At 43.7% G+C, this 27,271-nt stretch overlaps 1 protein-coding gene across 1 annotated transcript; it reads left to right on the top strand.

The window, feature by feature from the left end:
- The first annotated feature begins 23,320 nt into the window (after positions 1–23,320).
- On the top strand, positions 23,321–27,022 carry DDIT4 (DNA damage inducible transcript 4). The gene is made up of 3 exons (XM_089510401.1): positions 23,321–23,480; positions 24,193–24,458; positions 25,548–27,022. Exons 2-3 carry the CDS (start codon positions 24,275–24,277, stop codon positions 26,039–26,041), a joined length of 678 nt encoding a protein of 225 aa, XP_089366527.1. The 5' UTR covers positions 23,321–23,480; positions 24,193–24,274; the 3' UTR covers positions 26,042–27,022.
- The last annotated feature ends 249 nt before the right edge of the window (positions 27,023–27,271 follow it).

Here is a 27,271-nt window from a genome sequence, read left to right as displayed (position 1 = left end):
GTTAAAAGTAGCTTTCCATACTCTAAATTTGGCTGGTGCTGCTAATGGATACAGAGATCTAATATCTGGCTTTCACTGGTTTTGCCCTCAGTCCTTCCATGGCCAAAAATGGACAAGGCTTCTACCTGCATCAGTCTTCTCTTAAGACCACCTTCAATGCCATTTTAAGCAAACATCTCAAAACAGGATGCAGGTCTTCTCTTTCCTCTCCTTTTCTGCACAGTTTTTAACAACTTTGCCTGATGAAGAAGCCAGCAAGCTTCAAATCTTATGTACCATTTCTTTTGGCTGGACTAATAAAGATATCCCCACAATGTGCATTTTGGATTTTGTTGTCATCTTTGCATGGCCACCATGGCTACACCTGAAAATGTATTTTTCAGACTCTGTGTCTACCAAACATATTTAGAGGTCTCTGTTTAACACTGGGAATCACAGTTTCTGAAGGCTTGGTCTAATCCAGTTCTATCTCATTGTAGTTTTGCAAGTGGAGGGGAAAGCTGACACTGGCAGAGGATTTTTAGAACACACTGGTAGTCCTCCTTCCACTACCTTATCTCTAATCTGCCTTCACCATTTCCCAGTGTTGCTTTGTGTCTTGTAGAGAAGATAATAATCCAGTACTCTAATGCGCCAGCTATGAGGCAGACAGATGATGAGAGAGAACATATGACCAAGTACAATGCTCAACCCAAAAGACTCCCAATTTTAGACAAGGCCAGGAATAGCATAGAAACAAATCTATCCAAGAAATGCCCTTTGCCCTTACTGTTCACTGTCTGTCTGCTGTCTTAATGTAGCTAGCCGACTGGTTGTGGTGCATTAGCATTCATGGAGACTGGTTTGGCAGCTAGGAGTCGGTGGCCGCGGGGGCGGGGAGGGAGAAGACGGGAGTCTCTCTCTGTCTAGACCAGCTATTTCTGGCAGGAAGCCCAGCTTTGGATTTCCTCGCAATCCATTGAGTTATTGAGGATTTCTCTTGAGGCCCAAAGCAAAATCCAAGCATGAGAAGAGTTTCTCTAGACCTCCATCTTGTTCTAATTTGCCGTCCAGGGTTGAATGATGATTGATGGTGTATATGTGTGTATGTGTGTTTGTTTTGATTGTGCCCAGGCACAAAAATGGTTGTGGCACTGGAATTGCTAAAGAGGCTGAGAAGTAGCTTCCAGATTCCTGGTTCCATGCATGCTGCTGCTCTGGCTGCCAGCTTCTTTAATTCTTGACTGCAGCCAGTTCTTTGGTCGACTCTTGGGTGCATGAAGGATTTCATCCTGGGACCTTCTCTCACTGAGGCACTCCGATCTTCATCTCGCTCTACTTTCAAATGGGTTCCTAGCTGAGGTATGGGAGGGGGGAGAGATACATGGATGGCTCTGAACTCATTTGGTTGAGAAACAGCAACCTCATCCTGTGAATGTCAGGAGCAAACAGAAGAGAAGAGAAAATAGGGTGAGGTCCATGTCAGGACCACATCTGGCATAAAGCAAAGTGAGGCAATTGCCTCAAATAACAGGTGCCAGGATTTAGGACCCCCACAGGAGTCCCAAGTTATCTGTTCCTCCTGAGCTCCCAGGCTACCCATCCACATGCACACACATTAGAGGACAACTTCCTTTATGTGTCGTGGAGAATCCTATCCCATCACCAGTTGTTGTGTGCCTTCAACTCATTTTCAACTTATGGCAACCCTAAGGCAAACCTATCATAAGGTTTTCTTGGCATGTTTCTTCAGAGAAGGTTTGCCATTGCCATCCTCTAAGGATGAGAAAGTGTGATTTGCCTAAGGTCATCCAGTGGAATTCCACAGCCAAGCTGAGATTCGAACCCTAGTCTCCAGTCATAGAGAGTGTACAGACCAGTATCTTTGGTTGGCTTAGGGGTGGAGTCAGGGTGTGGCATCCACATGATGCATGCCCCGACTCCACCCCCAGGCCAGTGTGATGCTGTGTGATGCACCATACAGCAGGCGGCATCATGGCACTGCTTTGGTGCTGCATCTACATGATGCAGCACCAAAGGAATCCTGAAAAGTCACAGCACCAGCAGCTATGGCGCCCTTTCCGTGGTGCAGAAAGGAGCTGCTTTTTGTGACTCCTTTTTGTGCCACGGAAAGGCAAGATCAGGACCGTGGTATGTAGACGGCCTGTACAGCCTCATAGCCTAACATTCCAACCATTACACCATACTGTCTCCTTTTCCTCCTACTTTCTCATTTATGAACTCCCTATTCCTTATAAGCTCCCTATTCCTCTCCTCTCACTCTGTTCTTCTAGATATATTTCTGTTCCTGTATTCCAATCTGAAAATAGGCCCCCAGTGTTTTATTGAAACGCCTTCTTGTCCTTTTGAGCTTTGTTAAACATGACTAGCTCTGCTTCATTTTCTTCTATTCCCTCCCTTTCCAGCTATTTCAGACATTTTGTCTTTTTCTCCCTCCACTTCTCCCTTTCTGGTGAAGTCTCTTCCTCCACAATCCCCTTCTCTCTCCTTACGTTGCCTGTAGTCCAGTCTAATTGAAATTGTGTTCACACAGTGGTCAATCCGTTGTCTATGAAAAACCCACCAGCAGGACAAAGGTGCCACTGCACCCCACATCTTATATTCTCCAGCATCTGAGACACAGAGGCATATTGATACCGGAGGAGATGTCTAGACATCCTGACTAGTCTTCCATGAGTGTATCCAATCCATTTTTAAGGCCAACCAAGTTGGCAGATATGACTGTGTCTTGTGAGGGTGAGTTCTACACACTGAATAGATACTTGCTATGAATTTACCCGGCATGTGCCCAATCGCTAGCCTTGCCGGTCAAACCTGCTCTCGCCTCATGGCTGTTCCCACAAATTGTTTTCCCAACCCATGCTGGGAATTGCCCATACTTTGCTGGCAGAAAGGTTTGCATTTGAAAAAGCATGTCTGTGACTTGTCAAAATCCACCTTGTTTGTTCTTTACCTGTACCATAATCGGGGAGGGTGACTGCATTAATTGGACAGGGTTTTCTTAAGTGTAAATCTGCCATGCACTCAACTTTGAAGCTTAACACCTGCCATAGCTCTAGCTCACAAGGATCCCTTTTTTCTCCTTTGCCTTCCCTCTGTGGACTCCTTTATAATAATGTTGAAATTTAGACAGTAAGCTTCTCAGAGCCAGGGACCTGTTTTGTTTCTGCACAAAACACATGTATCCAGGATGAATGATTGATTGATGACGCTGAAGATGCTATAGACATGCGTGAAGGGGGGAGGGTCTTACTAAACCCAGGCTGCATCTGCACTGCAGAAATAATGCAGTTTGGCATCACTTAAAATGCCATGGCTCAATGCTAAGGATTTAGGGGGGTTGTAGTTTTGTGTTATATTTAGCCTTCTCTGTCAGAGAGCACTGGTGCCAAAACAAACTACAAATTCCAGGATTCCATAGCATGGAGCTATGACAGTTAAAGCGGTATTAAAGTGCATTATTTCTGTGGTGCACATGCACCCTAAGATGTATTAAGAAAAGGCTCAAAGTATGCAGGAAACAAGGGAATCTTTTTAGTAGCTCTCCTGAATCTCCCTCTTTGTCCTATCGCCTCTACTTATCCATCTCACCAGATGCTAGGGGTTCCTCATGTTGTGCAATTTGATCACCAGCCCAATCCCCTCTCTGCCCCTCACCCAACCTCCTCCTTTTTCTTCTCCTCAGATTTGCAAAATTGCTGCACTCAGCACATTTGCTTGCCTGCCTTGGAAGGGCCTCAGTCTCCTCCAGGAAAATGCCTCTCAAGGTGTGTCCTGAGCAGCTCAAAGTGACTTGGGCCTTTTTCTTTTCTTTTTTATTTTTAACCATTTGCACAGAGGCATCCACAGAATGTGCAACTTTGCTTTGAAGTCTGATCTCCTTCTAAAAACGTTGACTAGCCTGTGCAGATATATAGACAAAGCAGACAGGAATAATACAACTGCCCAAGGGCAAAGCAGTGGTGATCACACCCACATCTTGCCTCCACAACATTAAGTACTGAGACAACTAGATTCTCATTCTGACTTGCAGGTTCCGGACCACAATCTGCCCAGAATTTCCATCACTTCATCTGTCTGGTTTTCATTCTGGTGACCTTCGTTGTTTTCTTTTTACAGTCACCCCTTGGAAATCATGGGGGATCTGTTCCGGACTTCCCATGAGTTCCAAAACACGTGCATATTCAAGCCCCATAGGCTTGAATGGGGTGCATGCATGCGAGGGGTGTGCCAGGGGCGTGTGCCCCATTGGGGATAATGGTGGTCGCCTCCTGCGGATTTTCAAGTCCACAGATTTCAAGTCTGCGGAATTGAAGGGGCAACTGTATTGTTTAGGGCACTTTTAAAACAGCCACTAATCACAGTTCTCTACTAAGATACTTTCTGTTTAAAATATAAAATATCACAGTAACAAATCCCTTGTCCAGGGGCCCATTCACACTATAAAATTATACCACTATTATTCTGCTTTAATTGCCACAATTCTGTCCTGTGGAATCCTGGGACTAGAATTTGGACTTCTCAGCCAGAGAACCCCAGTATCTCACCAAATGATAAAACCCAGAATTCCATAGGATGGAATCATGGCACTTAAAGTCAAATAATAGCACTATAATTGTGTAGTGTGAATGGGGTCTTGGTTCAAGGTGACCAGATGTCCTCACCACAAAGTACCGTAAGATTTAGGACATTCAAGAAAAAAAGTAGGACATTACCAAATAATTAATATAAATATAAATTCTTGCTCCTTAGTCATGCTCAAAATGGAGGACATTTTGGAATTCCTCCTGGACAGAAGGGTGAAATGTAGGATGTGACTTTTAAACTGGACAATTGGATGTGGTTTGTGTTGGGTTCCATTTAGCAATGTGTCACTGATTCTTCTTTCAACCATTTAAATAAAAGGCTTCCAGACGGAGGTGCAGAATAACAAAAGACAGGTTTATTCACTAGCATCTGACATGGAGTTGGCTTCGCAGGCATTTTAATGTGTGGGTTGTATGCCTTCAAGTCCTTTCTGATTTATGGCAACCTTCATGGGGCATGATTTGTTCAGAGGAGGTTTGCCATTGCCTTCTCTTGAGGCTGAGAGTGCAATGTGCCCAAGGTCATCCAGTGTATTTCATGGCTAAGCTGGGAATCAAACCCTGGTCTCCAGAGTCATAGTCCATGTTGGCTCCACGGGCATTTTAATATACTAACTCAGAATCAAAGTAGCAACTTTTCCCTGGTCTCTTAGCTCAACATAGCACTAGGCTCCCAGCTAACTCAATCTCTCTTTCCATCTGGCTCTATCCTGATCTTATCTTTAACTCTGTCTCTGTTCTTAACTAGCCCTACCTAGTAGTTCAACAGTCAAAGCTCTGCCTTTACATCCCTCCCTCCAGCCTCCCTTTCTCAGCATACCAGGATCCCTGATTGGCTGGCTCCTCTCAGGCCATGGAAGCTAATGATTCAACCCTTCTTCCCAACAGGCCAGACAACAATAACACAATAAAGCAATGGCAAACCGAGACAGTGCAGTATAAAACCAAGATAATGCCAGCAGCTGCCAATAAAACACCAGAATATGGAAAATGAATTAAGGCCAGCAGCAGGATAAAAAAAAAATGCAAAGATGCAAACATCTAAAAGATTTTAAAGTATCCACAGGAAGGGCCCCTTCACACATTAAAGTTCTTGATATAATAATAACAATAACAACAACAACAACAACAACAACAACAACAATCATGGGCTTCCCTTACTTATGAAAGTGCAGAGTGTAGGCACCGTGCAAATGTCTTCCCAAAATATTAGTAATAATAATAATAATAATAATAATAATAATAATTATTATTTCTGCCCTGCCTCTCCAACAAGATCAAGGCGGCTTATATCAGTAAAATCCATACAACAGAATAAGATCCCACAATCCCCCTCCCTCCTTAACCCCAAATCAACAACAATAAGTACAACATAACAATAACTATATTAAAATCATTAAAATGATTGCTAAAACAAAAATAGGACAGTCAAAGGATGGTCCATATCATTGGGGTGACTGAGTCAATTAAAGGCCTCTTTCTGTTGTGGCTTTATAAGGCATTGGATCTTAGTATTCGGGCAGGTTCTGTGGCTTGACTGTGGCTTTATCTGCACTACAGAAATAATCCAGTTTGACACTGTTTTAAATTCCAGGGCTCATTGCTATGGAATCCTGGGATTAATAGATTGTTGTGGCTCTGGCAAGGCAGGATAAAATATCACAAAACGTCAATTCCCAGAATTCTATAGCATTGAGCCATGACAGTTAAAGTGGTGTCAAACAGGATTATTTCTACTGTGTGGATGCAGCCTATGTCAATCTTGCAGAAGTCCACACTGGTTTTATCTGATTTATTTGTTTCTAGATACTCTGGTACTCAAACTGAGTGCTTTTGTCAATAGTTTTGCTGGTTTGATTTTTACATATTTATACCCAAGCTTTCAATAACCTCTCATGGAATCCAAAAACAGCTAAAATGACATGACTGAACAGCAGTGCAAAATGCAGCACACCTTTTAAACAAAATGTACTGAAGGGCAAAGCTTTTTGAGCGTAAACAGAGTGCAAAATGATTACTTTAAGAGATCAGTGTAACAATACATATTTCTGAGGGATAGCTGTGTTACTATGAGCAGGCATATGAGTAGGTTTTGATTTAGGCTTATCTGCTGAAGGAAAACTAACAAAGGATCCAAGGATAATGTAAAGATTTAATGTTGTACAGTCAGCCTGCCATATCCACAGATTCTCCACTCACAGATTCACCCATCCATGGGCTGAAATGTTAAACCAAAAAAATCAAACCTTGATTTTGCCATTTTATATAAGGGACATCATTTTACTATTTCCTCGTAATAGAACTTGAGCATCACATCTATGGTAGGGTCCTGGAACTAAGCCCCAGCACAAATGAAGGACCCACTGTTTTATTTCATGGGTTAGAACCTACTTCATGAGATGCATGTAAAATCTGATTGCCTTGGAATGTAAATAGAATTAAGCACACATCCTCTGAAGGGCAAGAACTGGTGGTTTTACTTTAGAACAAGTGTGCTCCTCCTTCAAGGTTTTTGGACTTCATCAAGCATCAGCTTAAACTAGCAGGGGTGGAAGTCAAGGATGATGAAAAGGCAGGGAACAGATTCCCCCAGATTCCTCTCTTACAGAAAAGTAGGGAAACAACTATAACACATTTTTGTGCAGAAAAGTTATCCAAGGTTAGCTATGTTGGACATACAGCAAAGTAGAATAACATCCAAAATCCACAAAGCTTGCAACATGTATTTTGTGTATTCAGGTTGGCCCAATAAAAGCTATCACTGTTTTGTGGATTTTGAGTGTTCTATTACATTTTTGTGGTTTTCCATCTTCCTATTTGCTCTGCTCACCAGAGCTAGCCAAACTAGACTAGCCAAAATTTGGGCTGGTTAGCTGACACTTTCCCCTAGCAAAATGTCATATTGGTGAAGGTGAAGTGAACCTGCATGCATTGGCCAAAATCCAACTGTTAGTTTCACCTAATACAGACCCATTGATTCAATGGAACTTGCTTCGGTATTGACTTACCAAGTTCCCATTGATTCAGAGCGCTCTGTCAATTAGATCTGGCCACTGATGATCTCATTGCAAGATTGCTATTCAACCGAATTTTGCATGCAGCAAAGAGCCAGATGCTGCTGCAATGCAGTAGGTACATGTTCTAACTAGCCCAAGCATAGATCAAATCATTCAGTGCTTCCGACTGGTTTATTTTACATTGTGGAGCTGCCAAGTAGCTCCTTTTCATAAAATTTCCTTTCGTCAGAAGGCTGTTTTGTATTCCAATATGTAAAAGCAATTGCACATCACTTAATAGATAGTTTTTTAAACACACACACACACACACACACACACACACAAAACATATTTTTCCCAGGTATGTAAACATTACTTTTATTTTCACTCCATCTTCACTCGGAAATTTGATGAAGACAATCTTGCCAACGTTTCTACCAGCCACAATGTCTGGCCTTTTAAAACAGCCTAATCTGCATGGGAAGTGATAGCAAGGAGAACAAATCTTCCCATTTCCATTTGGCTGGTTTCTCCAGATCACGCTGAGGGCAAGGGCACAAGAGGTAGTCATGCTGGCTTCTTCCTCCCATTCTGCCTCTTTCTGGTCATTTGAAAATCCCAGATGAACCATAGACAAGCAAATCCCAAAGACTACCTAGTCCAGCATTCTGTTTTCAGAGCAGCCAACTAGATCTCTTTGGAAAGCTCACCAACTTTGAGAGGTACACTACCTCTGATGCACAGTAGTAATCTGCCACCATCTAGAATGGAGAATTCACCTCCAGAGCTTCAAAGGCCCATTGACCCAGTAGCAACCCAGTCCTATGAAACAGCTAAGTGCACTTAAGCCTACTGAAATCAATGGATTTAAGCATGCTTACCTTTGCATAAGATCAAGCTCCAAGGCTATGCTCCTAAGCATACTTTCCTCAAAGTAAAGAGATGTGCAATCTAATCCTAAATATATTTACTCAGGCTGGAGACAGACAGTAATTTCTGAGAGTTCAAGGTAATATTATAGAGGTTTCCTTTCCCAAGGGGTACTTTTTCTTCCCTCCCCTTCATTGTTCTATGTTCAAACAGGCTTTGCAGGTTTTTTTAAGAACCACAAAGAACTGTGAGCAGAGACAATAGCAAGGTGCCTTTGCACTGTACACAAATTAAGCCTTGGCTTTCCTGCCTTCAGCTTTCTGAAGATGTCAAATATCTTCTGTTTCCAGCCTTCTAGAAATGGGCCCACTGTGATCCATGGTGATTATTCCTTTCTGACAACAAAGAGTCCTGTGACACCTGAAAGATTCTTACTTTTCGTCATGTAGTATAGCAAATTTCATCAGGGCTTGGTGTTCAGAGATCCATTACTACCACAGTACACTTAGTGGAGGGTTATTGGGGGGGGGGGGGATTATTGATAGGGAAGTCGGAGGGGAATTAAATGCAGATAATTAATCCAGATTACAGCCTTAAAGGTGGGTGGTAAAGCATTTGTGTATACAGACTTGAAGGTACTTTTGAGTCTCAGCAACGCTGCACAAGTTAGAAATATGGAACTGGAAGGTGGGACAGAAATGGCACTGATGCTCAGTGCTCAGTAGTGCATCTGTTTTCAGTATTATCAGATCAAGCTAAAACTGTTTGAACTACTCCATTTGCAAATACTCAGATTTTATCTTGCTTACTCACAGTAGAGGATAGAATAAAAGGCAAAGAAATTGTAGCCCACCACATGTTGTGAATCAGCCTTCAGCATTGGCTGTGATGGTCAGGGCAGACAGGAGTTGGAGTCCAACAACATCTGAAGGGCCGATGAAAAAAAGTTAGAAGGACTGTAGTTGCAGACTAATAGGACAATAGACAGCAAAACAAAATGCAGGCTTGCATCCAAACTTACTTGGGAGCAAAACCTGTTTCTAGTCTGGCTATTTTTATTTGTATATTTATTTATAACAGAGAACATTTGTTCAAAGGAGTGATAGAAGACATTCCTCCATTTAAAAAGAGTCACCTCTTTGATAGGTTGTCATATCCAAGAACAATTTAAAGACAAAGACCATATTAAGAACCAGGGTCTCAAAACTGCCTGTCCACATTTAGGTCTTGGGCAGGAAGCTGAGCAGACTTGACCACAGCCTTCAGCCACTATGATGAGACTGTGTTTCTAGTCATAGTGTGGTAGTCGTTTCTAAATTTGAATCTGAACACATCAACACTTGAAAATTTGATGCAAATCTATGGCCGCTTTCAACATTGGTTTTTTTTTTTGGGGGGGGGGGGGTAAAATACTGTATATACTCATGTATAAGTCTAGAGATTTAGATTTAAAAGTTGACCCAAATAACTTGAGACAATTTATCCATGGGTTAATGTAAGTACTGCATTTTAACACATGGTGAAAGGCAAGAGTTTAATTTGCCCTAGAAGCACTGACCCCTTTCTACTCTCTCATCCATCCAGCCTTTAGTATAAGCAGTAATAATTATGCCTGCTGAAATTTTGTAAATTCTTTGGAATTGTTTTCCTTTACTTCATCCTTTACGTCCTTTCTTATATGTGCCTAAGTTTTACCCTCGACTTATCCATGGGTCATATCAAAATCCATAATTTTGGCTCCAAAACTTGCCCTCGACTTATATATGAGGTCGACTTATAGTCGAGTATATATGGTAAGTTGCTACTCTATTCACTTTTGAGCATTGGTTGTATTACACGCTGAAGATACTGAACCACATCTATTTTATTTGATGGGAGGAGCAAACAATTGGGACATTTTAAGAGCAGCTAAAAAGGGTTAATCGAGGCTGTCTTGCCAAGTTGAAGGAGCTGGAGGTTATATGTGTCATGGGCAGTGGTGTGAGAGCCAGTATGGCATAACGTTTTGAGCGTTGGACTAGGACTCTGGAGACCAGAGTTTGAATCCCCGCTGAGCCATGAAACCCACTGGGTGACTTGGGCAAGTCACACTCTCTCAGAGCCTCAGAGGAAACCTCCTGTGAACAAATCTTGCCAAGAAAATCTTGTGATAGGTTCGCCTTAGGGTCACCATAACTCAGAAATGACTTGAAGGCACACAACAACAATAACAAGCAGGTGTATATAGCAGCCAAGGCTCATAGGATTGAAGCCCCAGACCTTCTTGGTTCACTGAGGCTATAACCACATCTGCCACCCTCCTTGGGTACCCTATGTTCGCCCTAGGTTTAGCTATGATCCCCACACTAACTAGTTCATTTCTTGGGTACCCTATGTTCGCCCTAGGTTTAGCTATGATCCCCACACTAACTAGTTCATTTCCCCAGAAATGTTATATTGTTATGAGAAGAAAATTAATTTGGGGGGGGGGGGGTCGGGGAGAAAGAACATAGAAGGTCCCTTTAAAAAGATCTGTTCCTGGTAGAGATGAAAATTTCTGAAAAATGTTTTAGACCAACACAGCTACCTGCACCCTCAGATTCTCCACCTCAAAATTTACCACTGCACCATTGATTTGTATATTTTAGTGTGAAAGCTGGTTAGTGTAGAAAGCTGTCAGAAAGAAACTAAACTCATTTGAAATGTGGTGCTGCAGGAGAGATCTACAAATAATCATGGACTGTTAAAAAGACAAATGAATGAACCTTAAATCAAGCCAGAACTTTCACTCGAAGCAAAGATCATGAAACTGGTGCTGTCATACTTCAAACTTATCACATATGATATGACTCATTGGGAAACAAATTAATGCTTGTTAAAGTGGAAGACAGTAGGAAAAGAGGGAGACAAGAGGATTGACTAAATCAGAGAGAAGCCATAGCCGGGAGTTTGCAGCACCTGAGCAGGACAGTTGATGACCGGGACTTTGCTGTATTTCAACCTCCATGATATGCTATGTTTATCAGAATTTGGAAAAATTACATTTTTGGACCACAGTTTCCAATCTCTTCCAGCCAGCCTGGCAAAATGTAATTTTTAAAGCTCTCATAAGGTAATGCAGTAGGAAGAAGAGGCTCACCTATAAATGAAATAGGGCAGTTACTTTGACATGCCAAGCTCCCTAGCCTTTATCAGATTCAAATTTTTGGCCTCTTAATTTAAAAAAATACTATCTATACTAGAGCACCATACAGGTAATTCATAAGGTGCAGTGACACCATCTTAACAGGTTTTACAGATTGATTCACTGGGATAAAAAATGGCTCATTGTTGCCACTAAGGTGACATGGTGAGTCATTAAGCAGGATCTGCAAATAGAATTCATTGTCCTAATTACTTGACACTCTGCTGTAAGCTGAGCTTGCGGAAGCTGTTGAACTCCCAGAACCCCCTGAACACTAGATGAAAGATTCTGGGAACTGTAGTACAAAACATTAACTTTCCCAAGTTCATACTGAGTCCAGCATTTGCAATCAAGCAGGAGGTGTCTTGGCTCAACTATACTATTGAGGACTAGTTAAGTGGTTTTTGACACTGTATTGAACCATCTTCTGTCAGCAGGGGATAGGCACTGTAGAAGAGAAGCCATGTAACTTCACTTCCCTGAAAGTGTAGTGAGACGCTGTGCTTTGAGGTTCCCTCTGTTCATTTTGCTGAGCTGGATCTCTGGCCTAAAGCCCTGCCCTTCTTCTGAAGGCATCATAGCATTTCTATTGCCATAGGTTCCGATTCCATCATCCAGGCTGTGGTTATTTGGCAATGAGTAGGCCATAGGTGCCCTGTTCCATCATCCAGGCTATGGTTATTTGGCAATGAGTAGGCAAGCATTCTGAGCACACTCAAAGTCACACCTCATTATGATTACTTAATCTATTCCAGTGCTCAGTCCCTGTACTGAAAGCAGATTACAAACCTGAGCCCCAATAAAGGCAATGTTCAGTGTTTAACTTAAAATATTTGTTTGCTGTCCAGGAAGAAACAGCCAAAAAGTACTGAACAGTTCAATTCATTTTGCTTGACTCTACAGGGCATAAATCTACTGTTGGCAGAAAGCAGGTTATCCAGATACATATAGTGTTAGTGTACACTAGGATTATAGGATGCTACTCTTGGGTTTGAATATACCTGCTTTAACAAATAGTTGATCTAAAGCATTTTTTTTCGGGTTGGAGGAATGTGGGTCAGACACAGCAGATGTGCCTAAGAGCCTAGTGCTAAACCCTCACAGTACACACCAAAGTCCTAGGACGCCAATTTTAAGAAAATTTGGACCAACCCTCCAGTCTAAAATAACACAAAGCCATCCCACAAAGCAGTAACTTTGTTTTTCTCTCCCCCATGAGTGAAAAATGGCCAGACCCAAAATTAGGGTGCATCTACACTGAAGAAATAGTGTAGTTTGACACCACTTTAAGTGCTTTAGCCTTTTCTGCCAAAGAGTGCTGGTGCCTCACAAAACTACACATCCTAAGATTCTGTAGGAAGGAGCCATGGCAGATAAAGTGGTGTCAAAGTGCCTTATTCTGCAGTGTAGATGCACAAGATTTTGTGGCCTGTGGGTCAATCAGCACATAAATTACAATGGACCTGGAAGGATTTAAGCAGTCCAGTGTTTAAAAGTGACAGCAGCAAAATTATTTATATATACCTTCTGAACAGTATATTCCAAATCCACTTTATCTCAGGAGTAATTCTAAAATGGTTGTAGTAAAGTGGGTTCCTAGATCTGGGTGGAAGAGATTTTAAAATGATTTTTTATTATACTTTCCGCCCCAGCTGTCATGAGAACTGAAGGACATTTTCCCTTCATCCTCTCACTGTGGAGGCCATCAGTATAATCTGAAATTGGTTATATGTATATGAATTAGTTAGAGAGCCAGTGTGGTGTAGTGATTTGGGTTTTGGATTAGCTGTAAATTGCTTTGAACATCCCAGAAAAGCAATATGTAAAGAGTTAAATAAATTAAAAAAAAACAACCCAACCCTGCCTTTGATAGGAAATCTGGTCACTTTGGGATTTGCCTGGACATATCAAGAGCGGGACAATATAATGACTTAACAAGTGTGAGCTTGGAAATCCCCTTGGCAATCTCACCTCATCTTCAAACTCAGGAGGTGGCCTTGGCCAGCTGGTATCTCCAGCCTACTCCTCCTCTACCAGCCTCCCCCTCTCCAGATGCATTTGGAAATAATATTTCTGGTATACCTGAGAGTGTTCTTGTAAGCATAATGTAGGTTAAGAGCTCTCAGCACTCACCAAATGCTATATAAAATGCTGAGTAGCAGTATTATAATTAGGTTAGGCATTTTAATTGAGAACCCGGTTGGTGTGATATTTTAAGTGTTGGACTACAATTCTGGAGACCAGGGCTCAAATCCGTTCTCAGCCATGGAAACCCACTGAGTGACCATAGGCAAGTCACACTCCCTCAGCCCTAGAGGAAGGAAATGGCAAGTCCCCTCTGAACAAATCTTGCCAAGAAAACCCTGTAATAGGTCGGCCTTAGGATCATAATAAATCAGAAATTACTTGAAGAAACACAACATGTGAATTTATGCACAATCAACCCTACCACTAGGCAGAGTGAGACAGTCGCCTTAGGCATCTAATTTTAGCTATCACATTGCAAGTTATTTAACTGAATACGGTTGGATCCAAATTTATTGATTGTATTATAATTGTATGTTTAATTGCCAGGGAGAAGCACTTGGATAAGGTACAAAAATAACTTGGTGAATGTTGATACTGTACACCTTGAGTTTGTTGTTGTGTGCCTTCAAGTCGTTTCTGACTTATGGCGACCCTACAGTGACCCTATCACAGGGTTTTCTTGGCAAGTTTCTTCAGAGGGAGTTGCCATGGCCAACCTCTGAAGCTGAGAGAGTGTGACTTGCCCAGGGTCACCCAGTGGGTTTCCATGGCCCAGTCAGGATTCTAACCCTGGTCTCTGCAGTCACTGTCCAGCACTCAGACCGCTACGCCACACAGGCTCTCACACCTTGAGTGGCAGGGGGAGGATGCAATTTGTACTTCTACCTCGGGCAGCAAAATATCATCAGTAGTGCTGAGGGAAAGGCAAATGATCTGAACCCCAGTCTATCTGCTGCTGAGTAAATGCTCTTGCATAGTCTTATCTTTCCATAAAAGACAGATGGACAGCTAGGTAAGATTAGATTAGATTAGATTGACAGGAACTTCAAACTCCTTCATGAATTTGTGTAAATGATGACGAGGATAATGCAGCTGAGCAATGGTTATACATTATTACTGCTCAATTTCACAACACGGAGTGAGAGAGGCTATTCACAGGAAGAGTGTGTCTGCATGTGTGTGTAGCAGAGTGTGTGTGTGTGTGTGCACGTACATAGGAGTGTGTGTGTCTGTGTGTGTGTGTGAGAGAGAGAGAGAGAGAGAGAGATAACATATGATAATCACTGTTGCTGGAGGCTTGGTATGTTTTGCTTTATGACAGCTAATAAAAATGCCTGTAAATTTCCATTAGAAGAGGTTTTCAAACTTTTCTTTCATAGCTTTCGAGAGAATAAGAGTGATTCATGAATCTTCCTCCTCTCTCATTTGCTGATCTAGGTAACCACCTCCACTGGATTCCTCTTATGCCAAGACGCAGGAGCAAGTATGCCAATGATGGCTACTTGCACAGAAAAATACTGGGGGAACATTTTTATGAGTTACCAGTCACTTGTCATCCCTGTAACAGTGTTATGCTTGTAGGGGAGAAGAGGCAGTGATGAACTGACGGAGGGGAAAATAATCTGTATTTAACAATGTGCTTTGTTGACTTATAGCGACTGACACACATTTGAATGAATCCCACCCCCACTGTGCCCCAAAACAATTTTTTTCCCAGGGAATGCTGAAATTTGCTGAAGTTTGCCTTGGTACTTTCTCAGTGGATTCTGGTATACTACAGTGGATTCTCGACATGCATTAAAGGCCAAACAGACACCAAGACAGGATTGGTTTAAGAATTTAGGTAGTGCCAGGACAGTGCCTGCAACCCATAAATAACTTGTTTTGGTGCATTCTGTTGCTATTTTGCTCTAATTTCAAGGGAAAACTGATTGTATCCGGGGAATAATAAAATAATGGGGTCGTTTGGGATATTTTACGAGGCAAGGACTGGCTTAGCCTGAGGCAAATAATAAAGTGCTTTCTTTTTGCTTTGCAAAGTGCATATCATAGCACCATACAAGCAAAACAGGACCATGGCTGACAGGAGAGTCGAACTGGATTATTATTTTATTTATTCACATCCGTTAAAAGACACACATACACACAAGAGCACTTTGAAAATCTGTCACATTTTGAAAGCAGGAAGAACAATGCCTCCTTTTAAAAACTGTTTTTAGCTACAGCTGTAAAGTGCTTGCACATCTCAGAAAAGCAATATGTAAAATATAAACAGTTAAATTTATAAAAATGCAACCCCTTGTCTTTGATGGGAAAACCGGTCACTTTGGGATTTCCCTGGACATATCAAGAGCAGGACAATATAATGACTAAACAAGTGTGAGCATGGAAATCCCCTTGGCAATCTCACCTCATCTACAAACTCAGGAGGTGGCCTTGGCCAGCTGGTATCTCTGCCTACTCCTCCTCAACCAGCCTTCCCACTCCAGATGCATTTGGAAATAATATTTCTGGTATACCTGAGAGTGTGCTTGTAAGCATGACTGAGGTAATAATGTAGGTTAAGAGCTCTGAGCATTCCCAAAACACTATATAAAATGCTGAGTAGCAGTATTATTATTAGGTTAGACATTTTAATTGAGAACCAGGATAGAGCAGTGATTTAAGTGTTAGACTACAGTTCTGGAGAACCGGTCTCGAATCCATGCTCAGCCATGGAAATCCATTGTTTGGGGTTCCATGGCAAGTCACACTTCCTCAGCCTCAGAGCAAAACAAAGGCAACCCCCCCCCCCCCCCCGCTGAAGAAATCTTGGCAAGAAAACCCCATGATAGGTTTGCCTTAGGGTCACCATAACTCAGAAATGACTTGAAGGCACACAACATTTTAATCACAATGATCTGCATTTCCCAGATATCTATTTGGGGCTGGTGGGAAAGAAGGATTGGCCAAACATAGGAGTTTATCACACAAAGAAGATCGGGAGTTTATTTCGTAAATATCCCACAAAAATCGCATAATTTCATATGACGTTGCGTAAAACCCACCATTAAAGTGGTCACAAAGAAGCATTAACACGCATCTTTTTACTTTTGGGATTTCAGCAACAATGCATTTCCAATATTGTTTTATTTGCGCAATTACTTGCCATTTTTGCTTTATTTGCAGGATGCTTTAAATGTGCTTTAATCTCTCTTTAATGCTGAAATTAGTGATAAACTCCATAAGCCACAGTGTGGAATGTTACCTTTTAAATGTACTTATTTATGCAGTTTGCTGGAGGGATAAATAACTTGTCATCATTAATGCTACTTGATTGTTATTAAGTGGTGCATTGCTTTAGTTGTTTCATTGATGGTTTAAAAAAAAAACTTCAAGACTGACAACAGAATGGCATAAAAAATGGAGGTGAAAATCACTCGAAATAACTCTGAAAATATCCCCAAATTCCCATAAAAATAACCAAATCTGTCCTTAATGGCCAGAACACTGTTACTGCCCTATGTTGGTATAGCTATACTAATATATGGGGTGGTGGCAGGAGGAATAAGAGTGACAATGAATGAAATAAAGTGTTGGAAATAGGTTATTGGAAATTCATCACAGAATCATAGAGTTGGAAGAGACCGCAAGAGTCATCCAGTCCAACCCCCTGCCATGCAGGAAATCTCAATCAAAGCATCCCTGACAGATGGCCATCCAGCCTCTGTTTAAAGACCTCTAAGGAAGGAGACTCCACTACACTCCGAGGGAGTTTGTTCCACTATCGAACAGCCCTTACTGTCAGGAAGTTCCTCCTAATGTTGAGGTGGAATATCTTTTCCTGGAGCTTGCATCCATTGTTCAGGGTCTTATTCTCTGGAGCAGGACAAAACAAGCTTGCTCCCTCCTCAACATGACATTCCTTCAAATATTTAAACAGGGCTATCATGAAGTTTATCAAAAGGGAGGAATTTCTCTTAAATTCGAATGAAAAGAAAGTGGGTCCAGAACGCATTCACTTAAAGTTGCTAGTTTCGTGCAATTACGTGAATGTGCATTGCATTCGAACTGGCTCGCCATTGCCCAAAAATAGATGCCATTGCCCGAATTTGCATGTGGCAGTCTATTATGCAATAACGTGAAACCCCATGATTGCGTTCGGACTGACTTCCCATTGCCCGAATTTGCGTGTAGTGGATTATCACGCAATAACATTAAACCCCATGATTGCGTTCAGATTGCCATCAGATTATACTTCCAATTTCCCTTGTCTGATAAACTCCCATGTCACCTCTTAACCTTCTCTTCCCCAGACTGAACATCCCCAGCTCCCTAAGACGTAAGGACATGGTTTCCAGACCCTTCACAATTTTAGTCACTCTTCTTTGGACATGCTCCATTTTCTCAATGTCCTTTTTGAATTGTGGTGCTTAGAACTGGACACAATAGTCCAGGTGGGGCCTCACAAAAGCAGACTAGAGTGGCAATATTACTTCCCTTGATCCACTATACATCTATTGATGCAGCCTAAAATTGCATTGGCCTTTTTAGCTGCCATATCACACTGTTGAAATAGATTGTTTGAAGTGGGCCAAGATTTTGTCTGGCTTTTATTCCCACTATGGTACATACCTGGGAGGGGGGATGTATGTAACCAACAGCACAGTACACAGTACACCAACAGGAGCACAATGATTAAGAGGTCCCTAAAGTACTATAGTCCCACCTAAAGTACCATAATTCCCACTCCCATGCTATGCTGGTCGTCACATCCCCCACAAGGTGCTGAACTTACTAAGAGACAAAGTTCAGCCACTTCCATAGTTCCTTGATTCATTGTCTCATTGATGTCAAAGCCACCAGTAACCATTCAACATAAATCCCAACTGCAGCAGACCCAATGAAATGAATGGTACTTCATAGGTTCCTCCTTTTTCCATGAGTCTCATTGATCTCAGTGGATCTACACTAGTTAGGACAAAAATTGGATGTAGCCTAATATTTGTTCAAAGTTTAGGCTCAGCCAAGCTTCCAAAGCTTTGTAAGGCCAGGATGGGCCATTGTCTGGGCATGCCCTGGCTGGTCCATTGAGTTCCTCGGACACCCACTAAAAGAGGGAATAAAATCACTTCACATCGACGTTGACCCATATGAATCCATTGCTATTGCCATCCTCTGACGCTGAGAGAGTGTGACTTGCCCAAGGTCACCCAGTGGGTTTACACAGCTGAGCAGGGATTCAAAACCTGGTCTTTGGAGTCATAGTTCAGTGCTCAAACCACTGAATCAGAGACCACCAGTCATGTCAACCCTATTGCTTTAGTGGGTTTATTCTAGTCTATGCCTCATGAGCCAGCATGGTGTAGTGCAGTGATTCCCAAAGTTTGGTCCTCAAGGTGTTTTGGGCTTTAGCTCCCAGAATTCCTGACTGCTGGCCAATGTGTCCAGGGCTCCTGGGAGTTGAGCACTGGTCTATGACACTGAAGACCAGGGTTCAAATATCCGCTTGGCCATGAAATCCACTAGGTGACCTTGGGCAAGTCACAATCTCTCAGCGTCAGAGGTTGGCAATGGCAAACCCCCTCTGAACAAATCTTGCCAAGAAAACCCCATGATAAGGTCACCATAAGTTGGAAACAACTTGAAGGCAAGCAACAACAACAACACCTTAAATTATGTGATCAAAATAAACAAGACAAATTTGCCACCACTTTTTCCAAGCCAAGAAATTTCAATGGGAAGTTGAAGGCTTTCACGGCCGGAATCCATGTTTTTTGTGGAGTTTTCAGGGTATGTGGCCATGTTCTGAAAGAGTTTATTCCTGACGTTTCACCAGCATCTATAGCTGGCATCTTCAGAGAATGCTGGCATGGGAGTGAGTGGTGTGTGTGTGTGTATACACATATACTGTGTGACTCTTGGTAAGAAATTTCCATTCTGGGAGTATGAATGGTCCTAAACCCAACCACAAAACAAGTCTAGAAACCTATGCTCCTGAGCAGGAATTGGCCCAAGTGAATTGAAATGTGGTGTGTACGTGCGCGGGAGGGATTTCTCCAAGAATCTGGTTCACATTTCCTTTTGGTCGTGTTGAATTTCCTTTAACTCTCCTCCCAGGGATGATTCAAACCATCCCAGAAGGTGGAGTGGAGCTGACCGCCTGCTGAGAAAAAGACATGCAGTCTCCACCAGCAGATGGGGAGGGAAAGGACTGGAGGGCAGAACAGTGGCCCCCCTTTCCCAGGATGGGCAGGCCAAACCTGTGTTAAGTTTTGGTTTTTCCTACATCTGCAGCCTGAGTGTGCGAATGTGTAGACTGCAGTGTGACTTAGGCTGCATCTACACTACAGAATTAATGCAGTTTAACACCGCTTTAACTTCCAGGGCAACATGCTATGGAGTCCTGGGATGTGCAGTTGCTTGTGGCACTAGAACGCTCTGACAAGCTCTCATCAAACTCCAAACCCCAGGATTCCATAGCATGGAGCCATGGCAATTAAAGCGGTGTTGAACTGCATCACTTCTGCCATGTAGATGTAGCCTAGGACAAACATGATTCTGTAAGGAGCAGAAGTGCCTGTATTCTCTGTATTGTAGCACCTTTGACACTAATTTCCCCGTGTGATAGTCAAAGAAAGAAGTCGAGCTTTTGCAGACCTAAGTCTACTTCCTCAGATGCATTTGGTCAGGCTATGTGTATCAGGTACTTAAGTCTACAAAAGCTCATGCTGCCAACTTCTTTCTTTCAGTTTGTCTCAAAGGTGCTACAAGATCTCTCTACATACTGATTCTACAGACTAACAAGGCTAGATCTTTGTATTTTCTGTTTATGATATCTCTCCACCAATACTATCACCTTGTCAAACTGCATCAGGTCTGCAGTGTGGATGCAGCCTCAGTCTGGCCTCCCACTGGGTGGCCAGATGGCCTCAACGCAAAGGAGGACAAGGCTCCATGAAATGAAGGACACTCAAGAAAAATGGAGGGACGTGCCCAAACAAAAGCTAAAAAACACTCCTAGAAATGTAAACCCATACATTTCTTCTTAGCTGTGCTCAAAACAGAAGACACTGTGACATTCCTCCTGGGGAGAAGGCTGAAATGGAGGGCATGTCCTGGAAAAGGAGGACCTCTGGTCACCCTGGGCCTCTCCACACTGACCTCTTGTTATGCCAGGTCGAATGTTTCCCATGCTTGTTTTAAGCCCCTTAACGGCAACCCTGATCAAGGTGAGCCCAGCCTCATCCATTTAAAGCCAGGAGACTTTCCTTCCTTCCAGGAAAAACCCAGGCTGTGACTCAGGCTTACTAAAACACCTCCACTCCATATTCTTTTTTTAAAAAAAGGGGGACAATCTAGTTTGCAGAGTTTCCTCCTTTCTGATGAAATGGTCTTGCTTTCTTGCAAGGGCCTCCCAATGCCTCCCTCCTTTGGCCCTTATCTTGAGCTCTCTGATGCAATGGCTGCAGTTTTTGCAGGAGGAGGAGGAGGGAAGCTGGAAGGCACTAGGGCCTCCTGCCTTTGCCTATGTCTTTGCTCCAGCTGGGGCTGGATCCTGGGGCAGAGGAGGAAGGATTAGCACCCATCCTACGTGCGGAGTCCACCGTCTGTCCCATCCTCCCCTCACCCACCCAGCCACCCACCACCTTGGCTGGAGGGATTGCAACAAAAATCCCATTTATCAGCTGCTGGCTTTGGAGAGCGGGGGGGGGGGGGGGGCAGGGTGCAACAGTATTGTGGGAATGTGGCTTTTGTCTATGCGTGTCACCCATTGGCACGACATGTGTTGCAAGCACTGGGCTTTCCTTCCCCTTCCCTGACAAGAGTGCTTTTGGGGAGTTTGATTTGATCCCAGACTAAACGGCAGCACTGGGTTCCTCTTGATCTTTTGCAAAAACTGGGGGAGGACCCATGGAGGAACTAGATTTTGTTGTGGTTGTTGTATGCCTTCAATTTGCATCCAGTTTATTGTCACCAAACCTATCATGGGGTTTTCTTGGCAAGCTTTTGTTCAGAGAAGGTTTGTCATGGCCTTCCTCTAAGGCTGAGAGAGTGTGACTAATCCATGTTTGTTGTGTGTCTTCAACTAGTTTCCAATTTATGGCCACCCTAAGGCGGTTCACACTCTCTCAGCCTCAGAGAAAGGCCATGGCAAACCTCCTCTAAATAAAAGCTTGCCAACAAAACCCCATGATAGGTTCTATCATGGGGTTTTCTTGGCAAGGTTTTGTTCAGAGGAGGTTTGCCATAGCCTTTCTCTGAGGCTGAGAGAGTGTGACTTGCCCAAGGTCTACATGGCTGAGCCAGGATTCGAACCCTGGTCTCCAGAGTCACAGTCCAACATTCAAACCACCACACAATACTGGCTCTCATAACAAAGTATAATAAAATCCCAAATCCACAGAAGAGAGATACCTTTATGGGACCAATTATAATGTCCCAATAAAGGTATCACTGTCTGGTGGATTTGGGATGTTTCCAGATAAAAGAGCCAAGAATCTTCCAGAAAACCTGTGTGCTTTGATTGTGAGTTCCTGCATGGCAGGGGGTTGCACTGGATGGCCCTTAGGGTCTTTTCCAACTCTTACGATTCTATGTGTGACCAAGGTGGGTTCTCACGGCCCAGCCCGAATTCGAACCCTGGGCTCCAGAGTCATAGTCCAACACTACACCACACTTGCTGTAGGGACGATTATTTATTTAGAGGAGAACCAGCATGGTGTAGAGTATTAAACTGTGACTCTGGAGAGCAGGATTTGAATCTCCACTTGGCCATGGAAACCTATTGCATGGCTTTGGGCAAGTCGCACTCTCAGCCTCCGAGGATGGCAATGGCAAACCACCTCTGAAGAAACTTGCCAAATTATAATAATATATTTATATAATATTTATTTATTTATTTATACTCTCGCTCTTCAGCCAAAAAGGCTATCAGAGCGGCTTACAAACTGGTAATTAGGCATTTGATAGGTGGGGGTATGTGGTTTCTCTGGGATCCAGCTACAAAATGTGTATGTGTCTTCAATTCTCCTGTCAATTTATAGAGAGACTCCATGAATTTAATTGAATTTAATGAAGAGGCGGGATATAAATAAAATTTATTATTAATTTATTAAGAGCATTTTCTTAGGCAAGGAACCCTCAGAGGTGGTTTTGCCAGTTCCTTCTTCTGAAATGTAGCCTACAGAGTCTAGTATTAATTATCTAGTATATTGTTATTATTAATTGTCGGCCTCCCATCCAAGAACCAACCAGGGTTGACCCTGCTTAGCTTGGAAGAACATTGGTGCCTATAGGGTACTGTATTGAGGCCCCTCAGTTGCTAGGCGCAACTGCGCATGCGCCCCCTTTCTAATTTCCCCCTCTCCTCTTTCTGCCTATTGTTCTGCTCTCCTTACCCTCCCCCCTCCCTCCGCGGCTGCTGCTGTTGTCGAAGCTCTTCCTTCACTCGCTCCCCCCTCCCCCACCCCCGCCCCGCGCTTCACCTCCAGAACAAAAAGGGGGCGTGTCACCCGGGCTGCTGTAACCGGGCAGGAAAGAACGTTGTGAACGTGCGCTCGTTCGCCATTGGATCATCCCCGCTCTCGCTTCCAGCCAATCGGCGGCGGCGGGGGAAGGGGGTGCGCGCGGAGAAGGGGCGGGGCTTCCCCGCTGACCTGAATATATAAGGGCCGGACCGGGGGGCTGGAACCGCAGTGCCAAGGGAAGGGCGGCGGAAGGGTAGGTAGGGAAAGGGACTGCTATCACCATCACCATCACCATCACGCCCACGGCTTTAGCTGCTGCTGTTACTACTGAATACCTCAACGGTGCCTTCTCCCTGCTGCTACCTCGACAGGCACCCTGAAGCCTTAGGTAAGCCTCTCCTTCTCTACCTGGGCGCCACTTTGCACTTCCACGGTATGGAATCCTGGGATTTGTAGTTCGCCACAACTACAAATCCCCGCCTAACCATAGCGTTTGAGCCATGGGAGTTTAATGGCTGCAGAAACAATCCAGGTTGGCACTGCTTTAACTGCCCTGACTCAAATGCTATGGAATCCTGGGATTTGTAGTTTTGTGGGACATTGGGTTTTTTTTCTTTGTCAGAGAAGTCTTGGGGCCACAACGAAACTACAAATCCCATAGCATTGAGCCATGGCAATTAAATCTATTATTTCTGCGGTGTGGATGCAGCTTTAATCTCCTCTTTATCTGGCTGCATCCGCGCTGCAGAAATAATGCAGTTTGACATCACTTTGTTTGCTGCGGCCCAATGCTGTGGCATTTTGGGATTTGTAGCTTTGGGAGATATTTGTAGTTTTGTGGAATGCCGTGCTGCCCGGGATTTGTAGCTTTGTGAGATACTTAGCCCTCCCTGCCAAAGAGTTCTGTTCACTTCATTTTACATTGGTAAGACTACAGATCCCAGGATTCATGGAGCCATGACCATTACAGCAGCACCAGATTTTTAGATTGCAAACTTGAGGGCAGGGAACCGTCTGGATAACTGTCTGTAAGCTGCTCTGAGAGCCTTTAGGGTAGATCTTCTTTGCTGATGTGTTTCCTCTCTTTTGCCCCCTTGCAGAGCCGCCTTGCAATCTGGTTGCCAATCCGGTGGTCTTCCAACCCAGTCTCCAAAGGAGAGGAGAGGAAGAAGAAGAAAAGACATGATGCCTGTCTCCTGGGACGGCTTCTCCTCTTCGCTGCCTCCCATCCCGGAGCAGAGGGAAAACCCGCCTGCCTTTTCGTGGGACAAGAGCGCCTACCAGGAAGCCACCCCTGGCCGCCGGACCAGCCGCCTGGAGAGCTCCGACTGCGAGTCCCTTGACAGCAGCTTGAGCTCCGAAGGAGGTAAGACCCCAATTTTAAAGGTGGCCGAAAATGTTAAATGAAGTGAACAGCCTTCCCCTAACCACAGTTGTGGTGGGACTGCAACTCTCATCACCCCCCGACCAAGATGGTTGGAGGTAATGGGGGTGTTGTAGTGGTTTGAGTGTTGGACTAGGCTCAGCCATGGAAACCCATTGGGTGGCACTGTTCAATTTGCACTCTCTCAGCCTCAGAGGAAGGCAGTAGCAAACCCCCTCTGAACAAATCTTGCCAAAACAGCCTCATGATAGGGTTGCCGTACTTTGGACCTGATTTCCAAGGCACACAACAAAATCCAGCTGTATTCAAAGGCTAGGGTGCATCTACACTGTAGAAACAATGCAGTTTGACACTCCCTTTAAGTGCTGTAGCGCCATCCTATGGAATCCGGGGATTTGTAGTCTTTACTCTTCTCTGGCAAAGCATGCTGTCCCTCACTTAAACTGCAAATTTCAGGATTCTGTAGCCATGGCAGTTAAAGTAGTGTCAAACAGCATTATTTCTATAAGGTAGATGCATCCCTAGTCCTCAAAACATTGGTGGGGGCAGATGAAGGATGCCATTTTGGGAAAAGTATACATGCCTGCAGATCGGAGAGGCTTGCATAGAATTTACTGGTGGAAGCCTAGCAATGTCTTCTCATTTTCCTTCTCTTTGCATGTCCCCCACAATCTTTTAATTGGCATAACAGCTTTGTCAGTTTGCAGTTCTCTGCATGCCTCCCCCCCCCCCTTATGAGTAAGCTGTTAGTACATGCAAAATTGGGTTGCTAGCTGCTTTACTGATGACCTGAAGTGGGTTGTGGGGAGGAACAACACTGTGTGGTATTCAGTTTGGCATTAAAAGGGCTGAATAGAACTGGAGAGGTATAAAGGGAAAAGAGGGACATAGCATTTTCTTTGTTGCCAGCATTCCTCTTCGTGGGGTCTTCAGGAGGCCTATGTGAGAAGTGGTTCCCTCGGCTTTGTTGCATGTAGTTGTTTGAGGCTTAGTGATTCCAGGAGGGGGCTGTGACCAAACTAGATTGCACAGGAGTCATGGGCTGTGTTCTTTCTCTCTCTCCATTTGCAGATGCTCAAGAATATCTGGATGAAGTGTCCTTGCCAGACTTTGACTTGTTAAATGATCCTGAGGATGAACTCCTGTGTGCCAATCTCATGAAGCTAATCCAAGTCAGTCTGAACAAAGCGAAGATCAACTCCAATCGGTCCTCTAGGCTACTGATGCCAAACCAGCTGGTCACCCAAGTTGGCAAGGAGCTGCTTCACTTGGCTTACAGAGAGCCCTGTGGCTTGCGCGGGGCCCTCATTGACCTGTGTGTGGAACAAGGGAAGGGGTGCCATAGTGTGGGGCAGATTGCTGTGGATCCCAGCCTAGTGCCTACCTTCCAGTTGACTCTTGTTTTAAGGCTGGATTCCCGCCTGTGGCCGAAAATCCAGGGACTCTTTAGCTCCGGTTCTGCTTTCTCACCAGGCTTCAGCCAGTCACTGAAGCTCAGCACAGGCTTCAGAGTCATTAAAAAGAAGCTTTATAGCTCTGAACAGTTGCTGATAGAGGAGTGTTGAGATTGTTACCCTCTGTTTTCTTCCTGGTGGATTAACTGAGCATTTCCTCTAAAAGGTGGTGGTGGCCAGCACCAGGCAAAGCTGGGGGAGGCCTATTTAACTCTAAAAGGGCTGTGGAACATAAGCTGATTTCAAGTGGCTACACTCTGGAGCCACTGTAGGTTAGATTAGATGGAAGTTTGATTTGCAGAGATAGTGGGCAGAGGTAGTCCAAAGAGGAGGCAGGAGATGAGGGTTGAACAAAAATAGCAGTCTGCTTGGTAGTTAGTTCTGACAGAAACAAGCTCCACTTTTGAGTAGGCCTGGCTGCAGTGGGCTAGCTTTAATAAAAGATCCTCATCTGACTGGGGCAACTTTCTCTTTACTTGATTTAGCAGTATTTTTTTCCTTATTTCTCCTGACAGTTGATGAAATAGCAGCAGGCCTGCCACTAAGGGTAGATGAAGGTTTTCCTCTCTTTTTTTGTTCGTTCTTGTTCAGAGTTTTTTAAAGGAAAAAAAAAGTAGATAGTAATCAATGGATGTCTGGTGAAAGGTGAGGTGTGTGAACCGTGGCTTGTAAGTGTTAAGGTCTAAAGGGACCAAGAATGTGTAACCTTGTTGTGAAGATGGATATGAAGAAGCTCCACTACTGACACTTAGGGCAGCTAAATAAGGACTTCTGGCTGAAAAGGGGGGAAGGGGGAGTTTAATCCACCAAGCACTGCTGTGCAACTCCGTTTGTTTGAATGAAACCAGTGTGGGAGGCACAGGGCACTAGGTGGATTGTGCCCTGTGGGAATCCTGGTGTTGTATGTCTAAAAGAGGGGTGTGAGGGGATGCTGGGGGGAGGGTGGGGGGCAGGGACCCTCACGGTTGGTCTGTGTAGTGCTTCCATTGATTACCATTCACATGGAATACACTTGATGTTCAAGTTTTTGAAGACTTCCTATGCAAATTGGGTTTTTTTACTTTTCTAATAAAAATGTTTCTAATAAACATACCTTTTCCTCTCTTTTCTTTATTTTCATTGATATCCAAGGTAAACATGGGGAGGATTGCTACAAACATCCTACTCCTCTGCCACCAACACATGTTCAGGGCTGCGAGCAGCCAAATAGGTTGAATTGTTACCACTACCCTAGAAAATACACTTCAAAAGAGGGCGCATCCATCCTCCTCATCTCATAATCACTCCACTGAGAAAAGGCCATGCCATATGGAACTAGCTTCCAGCCAATCTTACTTTTGG

The sequence above is a fragment of the Sceloporus occidentalis genome, unplaced genomic scaffold (assembly GCF_023333645.1).
Source record: "Sceloporus occidentalis isolate IW3139 unplaced genomic scaffold, rSceOcc1.0.p SCAF_2, whole genome shotgun sequence".
NCBI classification, from domain to species: Eukaryota; Metazoa; Chordata; class Lepidosauria; order Squamata; family Phrynosomatidae; genus Sceloporus; species Sceloporus occidentalis.
Note: the sequence above shows the minus strand (reverse complement) of the source record. Positions and strands in the feature narration are given on the sequence as shown.

What these genes read in the sequence shown, in the direction of transcription:
- DDIT4 (XM_089510401.1), top strand. Translation starts at nt 24,275, where the DNA reads ATGATGCCTGTCTCCTGGGACGGCTTCTCCTCTTCGCTGCCTCCCATC. An exon ending in CAGCTTGAGCTCCGAAGGAG is followed by an intron (nt 24,459 to 25,547) that starts GTAAGACCCCAA and finishes CTCCATTTGCAG; the next exon opens with ATGCTCAAGAATATCTGGAT.